The sequence below is a fragment of the Echinops telfairi genome, unplaced genomic scaffold, assembly GCF_000313985.2.
Source record: "Echinops telfairi isolate 266 unplaced genomic scaffold, ASM31398v2 ScPeMD7_7469;HRSCAF=8507_1, whole genome shotgun sequence".
Lineage (NCBI taxonomy): Eukaryota > Metazoa > Chordata > Mammalia > Afrosoricida > Tenrecidae > Echinops > Echinops telfairi.
The window spans coordinates 43,175,482-43,186,318 of NW_022111373.1; the positions used below are offsets into that span (position 1 = coordinate 43,175,482).

Here is a 10,837-nt window from a genome sequence, read left to right on the forward strand (position 1 = left end):
GCATTTCATTTTACATCAAACAAAATCCACATGTGCCAAAAGAAAAAGCCCAGGAGAAATAAAACCAGAAACCCAAAAACTGACACTAATGTTCAGAACCCTAATTAAACAGTGGCCCAAAATGCCACTGACCAAAATAAAATAGTGGCTGTATATCATCGCAATGAAATCCAAGAGGCTTTAACCCTTTGGCATTAGAAATCCAGATCTTTCCAAGTATGTGAGCCTACAATTTCTAGGTGGCAAGAATGGAGAACATGGACATGCCAGTACAAGAAAAAAAAAAGCTACCATTTCACCCAAACTCGCAGAGATGAGCTTGAACTTCTTACGAAGTTTGGGAGGAACCAAAAGTGGTTACTAGCTGTCTGTGTCAACAATTTAAGTAGAGGTGAATGAGTCCTAAGGTTCAAGGTAAAACATTTAGGGAAGAAGAAGGGTGTAGGGACAGGGGGTAATGTGTTGTCTTATTTTAAAGCAAAAATAAGGTACAGAATATATCTAAAAGTGCCCAATCATGGTGACAGACTCCTAACTCAGAGATTTCGGCCATTTAGCTGGGAAGCAAGTGTCAGGACTCAGCCTGTTGTTTCTTCTAGGAGCTCAACAAAAGCCATCATAACTGTCCTGAGGCACAGATGTGGGACCTCCACAAAACAAAAGGAGACCTAAGGATGCCACACCTACATTTCACTTCCAGTGCTTGAGTTCTGCAAGGGCTTGGACAATGGAGGCAGAATTCAAATAAGAAACAATGCCAGCCAAATGTCAACTCCCTAAAAAGGTGATCCCCACACCCCCAGTATCTATGAATCACGAAAAACAGAAGTAAAATGGACAGTGCAGAAAAGGCAAACAGAGAGACTAACAACATGATTGTGACCAGGGCTTTTGGTCAATAGTGAATTATGAGCTTAGGATCATCAGGAAGAAAAAGGCTCTTTTTAAACAACCCTCAGGACTTCAAAAAATCTTTTCAGGTAGTAGATCTGTCCCAATGTCAAGGCAACTAGAACAAGAGCTTCCAAGAACCATAGGACCACTCTGCTGTTTATGTTGTCCTTGATTCTCTGTGGATTCTCTCTCCTACCTCCACGTACTCCTGCTCGTGCTTCATAGCTGTCATCGCCACTGCTAGCTCATTAATCATTTCTTCTAGCTTGTTCTGGTGACCTTCTGTTTCCATGTCTTATCCTTTCGGGCCTCCCCAATGTCAATGGTGAACATCACTACCTTTGGAGTCATAGTGGACATCCTACTGCTAAAACAAAACTTGTGTGTTCCATCCATGTGAGCAGCAAATGTGTATTTCCCACTGGACTCTGGGACTCCTTGGTAGATCCCTTGATTATCAGGCCCTGTGATCTCCACATCCATGTCCAGAAAGCCGCCCTCAGCCACCTCAAAGATGAGGCCCATCTTGGTGCCGAGGTGACCGGCTTGAGAAGCACTCCTCGGCATGTGCATCGATGTTAACGAAGTAGCCAGAGGCCGTGGCCAGGTGCACCAGCAGCTCAGTGAGGGTGACCATGGTGGCACTGGGGCAGAGGCCATGACCAGCAGTGCATCTCCGGAGCCACTGTCACTACCGCTGCCGCTTCAGCCACTACTGCCTCAGCTCCCCTTCCAAATTATTAAGAAGAAGCTATTTCATCCAGTGTGACATTTCAATTAAATATATTTATTTATATCGCAAGGGGAAAAAACTGAATACTACAAATTCTTAAAATTTATTCCATTTACTTGGAAAATATCTTAAAAGCAAGTCAAGTTGCAGAAGACAGCATATTTAAATCTAATACTCTTACCTTTGGGATTATTTGGGTCACGGTTTAAAATTGCATACCGAGGAAGTAAAATACCTTCAGCTTGAAGAATACTGTACACTTCTCTCCTAAAGGGAAAAAAAATCCACATTACTCTGTTTTCAGTGAATCTATTATTTTACTTTTCTTATAGTATATTGTTACTGTAGGTCTTTTCATTTTCAAAACGTGAAATGTAAATGTATTTAAATATATGCAAATCAACATTTCTCAAAGTAGGCTGATACTGCCCCCTGGGTGGGATGCTATAAAAACAGGTGCTAATACTTTATCCTGGATTATGGGCTACCATACAAAAGGTTTTAATTGCCAAAAGGGGTGCTGAGTTTTTCTGTTTTTTTTTTTTTTCTGGAAAGGGAGTGCAAATCCAAGTAAATTTGGAACCCTATGATATAATTAAATAGAGTTGAAATAGCTCTTCAAGAGATTATTATCTAACTACTAAAAACCTTATACCTAAACAATATTTATGTGATAAAGATATTTACAATATTCTAAGACAGAGGTTCTCAACCTGTGGGTCATGACCCCCTTAGTGGTCGAACGACCCTTTCACAGGGGTCACCCAAATCATAACAGTAGCAAAATTACAATTATGAAGTGGCAACAAAAATAATTTTATGGTTGGGGGTCACCACATCATGAGGAACTGTATTGAAGGTTCGAGGCATTACAAAGGTTGAGAACCACTGTTCTAAGAGAAAGTGATCTCAATTTTATAGAAGGTGAGAGTATATGTATTAATTTCTAAAGGGAAAAATATGGTAGCTATAGGATGATTAAATGTCTTTCATTTACACTGTTATTTTCCAAACTTCTTGAAATTCACAAGCACATGCTCATACATGTTATAGCATAAGCTTAAGGGAAATATTTTTACACTTTTAGACATTAACAGTGTTACTAATTGTAGTTGGAGGAAAAATCAAAAAATAGAAAAGCAGGGCTTTGTATTTTACCAAGTGTTATCAGACATTCAGGTTGTAATGCTAACACACAATAAAACAGAATGCTAGTGCAACTAAAAGGACAGCCATCAGAGTGAAGTGTGAATTATATGAAATGCATTAATAGGCCCACACTTTATATTTTATCTTAAAAATGTGTGCTTTGGGCCTGCTAAAGTGCATGGTAGAATATTTTTCAGAATGAGTATACTGCACCATCTAAAAAAATGTAGTCATAATGAGTAAAAATTGTCCAGATTTTTACATAATATAAAAGGCTCTGGAAATTCAACATCTGGTTTAAGTCTTCTTTTACTACTTGAAGTATTTGTGGCATTGGGTAAATTAATCCCGATTTCCAAACTTCTTCATCTGTAAAACTGAGTGCAAATACCTATTTCTGAGCATGAATTAATGTGTGTGAAAACTTCTGACGCCATGTCTAGCAACCATACATAAAGTTTGGGACAAAATCTTTGCAGGAAGAGACCATCTCAATCTCTCCCATGGAGAGGCTAGTGGGTTGAACCACCTGCCTTGTGGTTAGCAGTCCACACCTAATCATGTTACCATATACCAAACCCACTCCCATTGATTCCATGATGTTTCCGAGGTTATTACCTTTACAGGCACAGATAGCTTCATCCTTTTCCCATACAGCTGCTGGTGATTTTGAACCACCAACCTGTGGTTAGCAGTGTCATCATAGAGTAGCTACTAAATACTAATGTTCTTTCCCTTAATTGAGCCAATTGGACCACTCACCTATCTTGTATGAGATACTGCATATTCAAGTCATTGATTATAAATGGATTCCTGAGTTTTGCATAGGCAACTGCCTTGTCCAATGGAAATCCTAAAAACACATATTATTTAAAATCTGTACAATCTCAAAATAGTTAAATTTATCAATTTGAATGCCTCCTCTCATAAAATAATTTCATTATGCATATAACAACTTTCTAAAAGGAATGACACATAAACCTTGATTTACCTTATACTATTATACATATCTTACTTTCTACTAGCTACTTTCACTGAAAAAATATAATCCAGTAGTGACAGAAACAAATTAGAGCACTGATATGTTAATACCTGCTTATTAGTTACCTGATAAAAGATAAGATTACCTCACATCAAGGAAAAAACTAATTACAAAAAGCTCAAGTATCATAAAAAGCACCATAATCATCTGGGTTTGAAAATATCTACTCAATAGATATTTTCATTTAGAAATGTTAATGTCTATATACATAAACGAGTTGATAATTCAAAGAACTTATCCGCCTTTAATAACATCAGGAAAGAACCAGGGACAAATATAAAGCATAGATATATGAGTGGATTTGGGGCTAACACTTAATTCTAGCACCAATCTAAGAACAATTAGTTCTTATGACATGACCCTGCTCAATGCTCACCGAGCCATAAAGCGATCATTAAAGATACAGTTGCTATAGCAAAGTGCAGTAAAGAACCAGATGGTGCCCATCTATCAGAACAAATAAGAATCTGATGTCTTAAAGGCTTGTCTTAAAACAAGCAAGCCACCTGAGTGAGGCATCAACTAAGTACACATGGAAGAACACCAGTCTGTATGATTGAAAGATCTTAAAAAGTAAAACCCAAATCCCAAGGAGGGAATGGTATCAGAGCTTAAATTGTGAACACCTGAATTGCAGAAGGCTATATATGGAAGCCCAAAATCCATTTGCAGGGTCCCCATGTGCATTAAGCCTCCAGTGAATCCCCGCTGAACATAGATGCGAGATGTAAATAGCCTTACTATCAGACAGAGGGTATTATAAAGTCAATTATGACAGATGTACTAAAGTTAAAATATAATTCGCCTTTATCTGATTCCCCTTTTGACTCATTTTAAATTTGTTTCAGTTTTTAATATTTTCTTTTCCCTGAGATTTTTTTGTATGTTTCGTCTAAAATTTAAAAAGCAAGAACAAAATGAGTTCACCTATAAGATATGTTTATATAATACAAATAAGCAGAATCACACTATTGCTAGATCAAAGTTATCAGAATTTAATGATCAAACAAAAATGCTAATTAAATGGAAACAAATGAAATGGCAGATATAGCAAGGAGAGGTCTAAAATATGGTTTTAAATTTGTGATTATTTCTATTAACACTAAAGTCTAATTTTGTACATCAATGTACATTAAGAGAGGCAGTTAAGAACCCGTACATGGTTCAAATCTTGGCTTTACTTTTCTCTAAGATCTAGCATCTCTAAGGCCTAATTCTTGGCTGTAAACAGACATTATACCCATACTAGCTAGAAGGGTTTTTGAAGGAATAAATGAAATAGTGAATGTAGAACTTTGCACAGTGCCTGGAATAGAAAGTGATCAGTAACTGTTACCTATTATTATTATTCTGTAAATGATATTTCAATGAATATATTATCTATAAAAAACTCACTGCCACTGGGGGGGCGGTGGCGGGGAAGGGAGGAATCAACAAATACACAGAATTTCCAGATTTAATTTCATTATATTTGCAAATACACTGTATTTTGTAGTGTTATGAGCAGTTTAAACAGGAAAGGGCATAATGAAGTTTAGAAATGAAGCAAAATTGAAGGTCCACTAAACAAGATTTGTTCTTCAAGAGGAATATTTTCCTTAGTCAGAAACGGTATCTGGGTCATGACCTTATAAAGATTTCATTTTTATAGGTAAATATCTTTTGAAGCCTGTGTTGGTAAGGAAAGAAATGCCCCTCAGACTAAGCAATGAGGGGTTTAGTACACAAATATCTGAGCCTTGGGTTCTTTATGAAATAATGACAATCAATTTAAGCTATATCCTCCAACCAAACCACCTCATTGCCATCGAGATGATGATGCCTCGTAGTCACCAGAGAGCAGGTTAGAACCGCCCTTATGGGTTCCGAGACTGTAACTCTTCAAGGGAGTAGAAAGCCTCTGGAGGAGAGCCTGGTGGTTTCTCAGCCAACACATAACCACTACGCTACCAGAAATTTTATCAACCCTGCCCTCCCCACTACTTGTCGAAGGAGATCTTTTTGAACATCTAACTATTGTGAAACTTTCACACAGATCAGGACTAGATATTTTGGTAACAAAACCAAACCTAGTGGCAGTGAGTTGATAGGGTTTCGAAGACTACAAATCTTTCAGGGAGTAGGCAGCTTCCTTTACTCCCCTGGAGCGGCTGGCGGGTTTGAACCACTGATTTTGTGGTTAGCAGTCCAATGCCTAACCCAAAGCACCACCAGGACTCCTGCTGTGAGGGCTCAATATTAAAAGATTTATAAATAAGAGCATATCTTTTAAATATCAATTATGTGAGATTCAAGTAATTTACAGAGGTTCTCAGGTTATAAATGTTCAGATATATATTATAAAATAATTCTGTTTCATGTTTAAATTCCTTGACATAATTATGCTTAACTTAATTTTCATATTTATTATTAAAAGATACCAAGATCTAAGTTTCAAATATTAAAATTCATAGGAAATAAAGAATAAATATGTATAAGCATATGAGAAATGATAGGTCATTTTCTATATAGCAAACCATATAAGCTTACAAATTATAATTCAAAGAATTTATCCCAAGAAATTTAGAGATGTAAAGATATACATTCAAAGAATTCATCAAAATCTTATTTTAATTGTGAAAAACTTAAAACTATGTAGCATTAAGAGACTGACACATACTATGGAACATTCATTCACAGGATGATGCACTATTCAGTCATTAAAAATAATGTTTCTAAATAAGATGGAGGGGGAAGAATTCTTGATATACCTAATAGTGAAGAGGAAATGTAAAATTATATATAACACTGTATTTGATTGTAAACACACACACACAAAGACTGGAAAAACAGATTTATACATCACAATGTTAACACTTATCTGTTAGAGACCAACATATGTAATTTTAATATTCTTTTTTGGGATTTTTTTTTTTCCCCACCAAATTTCAACCATTAATACTTAACAGTTTCATAATCAGGAAGGATTAAGGGTCTCTCCCCTGCTTTTAATACCTTTAGGGGAAAAAAATTTTTAATACCTTTAGAGTGGAATGAAATAAGACAATCACATAAAGGCCAGTTTTCTACTGGTTCATTCAAAATAACATCCTCTTCAAATACTACTACTGTGATATATTTAAATAAGGAGATCCGTTCAAGAATTTCCTTCATTGGTTTGGATTTGGATTTCTTCGCCATGGAACAAATTCCAACCACAATTTGCCTTTCTGGTGGCTAAAACACAAAGGAAACAGAAAATCATGGCATAATACAAAAAACTTCAAGATACAGCTATCTTAATCTTTTCCAGAAATAAATGAAACAATGTAGTGAATCAATATAAGTGAGACATTAACAAGAAATGTTAATTAAATGTCATAATACTTAAAGATTTGGAGAAAAACCTAAAATAAACACTTCCAGAATATAGCTACTACTTTATATCAGATTTCAAACTTAAACAAATACTCTTCCTTCATTGTCTCTAGCATTCACTTGTTCTCCTTGCACCAGAAAAAGGTAAAAAACCTTTGTAATTCAAGTAAAAAGGTGACCTGGAGTGAGAGAAAAATTACCTTCCTTCAAGTAGAAGACTACGCCTGACTACAAAGCTGTACAGTATTAAACTAATTTTTCTGATTGAACTTGAATATTATTTGGTTGGTAGAGGGAATTTGCAAGGGTATTTTGGAATAACACAGGCTATTAATAGAGGTGTCGGCAGATATTTGATAATCCACTCTACATGAACGTTTCAAAAGTGACTGTAAAATTTGCCTTTTAGATATGTGTAATTACACTGTTAAAAATGTTGTTAAATAACTTTAATAACCTCTGCTTATTAAAATACAAGTAATGGAAACAAAGATGAAAATTAAAAGTAAAGTACTAAAGTAACTAAGGCTAAATGAACATAATAAATACATGTTAGTACTGAAGATCCAGTAAGGATATAGATTCAGGCTGTCAGAGAATAAGACCAACAGGTTGGCTTAAAACACACACACGTCCACCAAGCAGGGAGTAGTCAACATAGCATTGACTTTTAGCCAGTTTGTAGATTTCTGAATTATTAATAAGCAGGGATATCTTCAGGTCAACCAGCACTTACATTGATATGATTAACTTAATTAAACTGACTAAATAAGTGCCTTCTTCAGTTCCTTTAATATTATTTCCTTCTAGTTCTATAACTTGATATACTTATTATATATTCTTATATACAAGAAATTCTTTTGCTTTATGGTCCTGATCACTTCATGATTCTCGTCATTTTTTTACTAAGTAGTCATCACTAAACAACTAGTCTGATCCCTAATTTTTATTTCTTGAAGTATAATAGGTTCAGTAATCTCACCCATGAACCAAAATATACTCTTATGGTTTTCAACATTTCCAGAAAATTCTTTGTGAAAAAATATGTTCAAAATGGAAAATATCCATATTAATGGGCATTAAGAGCAATACAAAGCCTATACTAGTCTTCTCTCACCAAACAAAGAACTTACAGACTCATCATCTTCTTCATCATCGTCATCTGCACGGTGGAAGAAATGTCGATAATTTCCAGGATTTACTTCAGTATCTTCAGGTCCAACAAAAAACCTTGGAATTTCACTCATTTTTATTTCATTTAATATATACAAAGTAAATTATCTATACTAAAACTCTCATAAACAAGCAGGATTAGAAGAAAGCATTCTGTTTCTAGTTAGCTGACACATAGGTTTGTGGCAGCTTGTTTCTGCTTATATAATCACTTGAAATTGTGATGACAGTAAGTTGGAAAATGTTCTTTTGTTCTCTGATATCATTGCTCCACTGTTGAAATTTAAGTTGTTGCTGCAGTTTAATGAACAGACAGTAAGGCTACTGTTTTCCTGAGTTGATACAGTCAATTTTGGTTTAACCTAAAATGCAATAAAAAATTAATTTTGGAGACGGTACTTCAAAAGCATTCATTTCAAAATAACTGTAAATGGTAAGTATAAATTCACAATAACTTGATATGCATCTTTAAAATGAAAATACTTTCCCTTCCATAAAATTAAGAAATTAAGACTTTGCTCTTTGGCAGTATGCACTTCAGCAATATGAAAAACTGATACAAAGAATGAGGAATTCTCCATCTAACAATATCTTGTAAATTTGGAGTAAAGCACTCGAATTATAAGTCAATTGCTTTAAAAGCTAAGTACCTTAACCTACAGTTCTTTAATATTTGAATAAAAGTGAAAAGGGATTAAAATGCAATGCAACTTTTAAAATAATTTACAGTTCAATATCAATCTGAAATAAAATAAAATCAACTTTTTAAGGACCAGAGTTCACATGAGTTCAGTTTGCAAAAGGGCTTTTCAGGGAGCACAGCCACCATTAACAGCAACATAACCTTGAAATGGTTGTTACCAAACTTTATATGCACTTCCTAGTTGGTCATATTAAAGCTATCTACCAAGATGAAACTACATATCAAAATTTTTGTTTTATTACTTGTAATATATGAAATTAAAAAATATATATGAAATTAATCAAATATTCTTAAGATGTACTAATTGATTTGCTAGATAGAACCAGAAAATACAACGTCAAGTCCTATTCCTAAAGTTGTAATACCACTTTAATTAGAGGCGTGCTGTCTGGGAAGTTTTGAACTGTTAACTGCAAAGTCAGTGTTAGCCACCAGCCATTCCTCAGGAGAAAGATTTACAGCCTCAGAAACCCTACACACAGTCACTATGTGTCAGAATGAACTTGACAGAAGCAAGCTTAGTTTTGGGGCTTACCCATCTGTAGAATTATCTTGCTCAGAGTGTTATGAAAATTTAAAACAATTTGGGCTTAAAAGGTGAAAACAAATGTAATTTACTTAATAAAGCAGTATCTTTCATTTCTATTTCTCTTACTCTCTTTTACATGTAAAAAGTGTTGGCTTAAAAAGAACAGAAGAAAGTTTCCAATTACTATACAACTTGCTGTAAGCAGGTAAATCAGGTAAGTCAATCTGTTCTTTTGTTATCAAGTGGCAAGTATCTTTCCTATTTCTCCTTCTATCTAATGCTAGCCCTTATTTCAGGAGAGGAAAGGGCATGTGTTTTGGAATCAGCTATATCTGTTTAAACCTGCCACTACATAACTAGCTACTTATGCTTGCTTCTCAGTAGCAGTTTCTTCACCTACAAAGAACTTATATAGTAGCCTGTAACTGAATTAGAATCAAATTGATGGCAGTGAGTTTAGGTAGTTCAACTCTGTGAAGACTAAGGTAAGTACAATTAAGGTATTTGGTAAGTAACATATATACTAAGCACTCAGTTAACCTTAGCTCCTATAGGAATTATTGTAAACCAAGCCCATGGCCAACATGGCACACAACAGGAGTAGTGTTCAGTATTTGTTGAAATTAATATATTTATTCAATAAATACTATTTACCTGTTTTGGTTGATATAGTAGATAAAAAGCTGAAATATGACCTTTTTCTTACATACCTTATGGTTTATCAGGAGGAGTCAACCAACACCCTATTTAAGTGTGGGAAGGACACTAATTATATGTTTAGTGAAATATGCTATAACAGTATAAATATTACATTATTTAAACAATGTTGATCTGAGCAGATACTGAAAACCAAGTGAACAAGTAAACAAACTCTCGGCTCTCAAGTCCATTCTGACTCATTGTTACCCTATCTGGCAAGGGAGAACTACCCTCATGGATTTTGTAGATTGCAAATCTTTACAGAAGTAGAAAGCCTCATCTTTCTTCCTGGAAGCAGCTGGTGAATTTGAACTTCTGACCTCATGGTTAGCATCCCAACACATAACCCGCTACACCAGCAAGGGTCCCTGAGCAGATACTAAAGGTAGAAAATTAGCACATAGCGGTTCATGTATGTACTGTGTATATATGCACACACACATACACAAGCTAACAAAACATGAAATTAACTCACCAGAGCACAAAGACCACGAAGACCATATGTACGCAGACTTCATAAATACAGCTCAAATTATTTTCCACCACCTAACCGCAGAG

The 10,837-nt window shown here is 35.1% G+C and overlaps 1 protein-coding gene and 1 pseudogene across 15 annotated transcripts in view; both read right to left on the reverse strand.

The window, feature by feature from the left end:
- The window catches only part of PPIP5K2 (diphosphoinositol pentakisphosphate kinase 2), a 96,094-nt gene that overhangs the window by 77,269 nt on the left and 7,988 nt on the right, over positions 1-10,837 (reverse strand). For all 15 annotated transcript variants that reach the window (XM_045285092.1, XM_013005661.2, XM_030888918.2 and 12 more), the window contains exons 2-5: positions 8,309-8,710; positions 6,839-7,034; positions 3,539-3,629; positions 1,809-1,894 (exon numbers count right to left, since the gene is read on the reverse strand). In XM_045285092.1, the coding sequence (XP_045141027.1) occupies positions 1,809-1,894; positions 3,539-3,629; positions 6,839-7,034; positions 8,309-8,422 (487 nt within the window). In that variant the 5' untranslated portion in view covers positions 8,423-8,710. The remainder of the gene's footprint in view (positions 1-1,808; positions 1,895-3,538; positions 3,630-6,838; positions 7,035-8,308; positions 8,711-10,837) is intronic.
- LOC101661195 lies at positions 945-1,531 on the reverse strand (annotated as a pseudogene).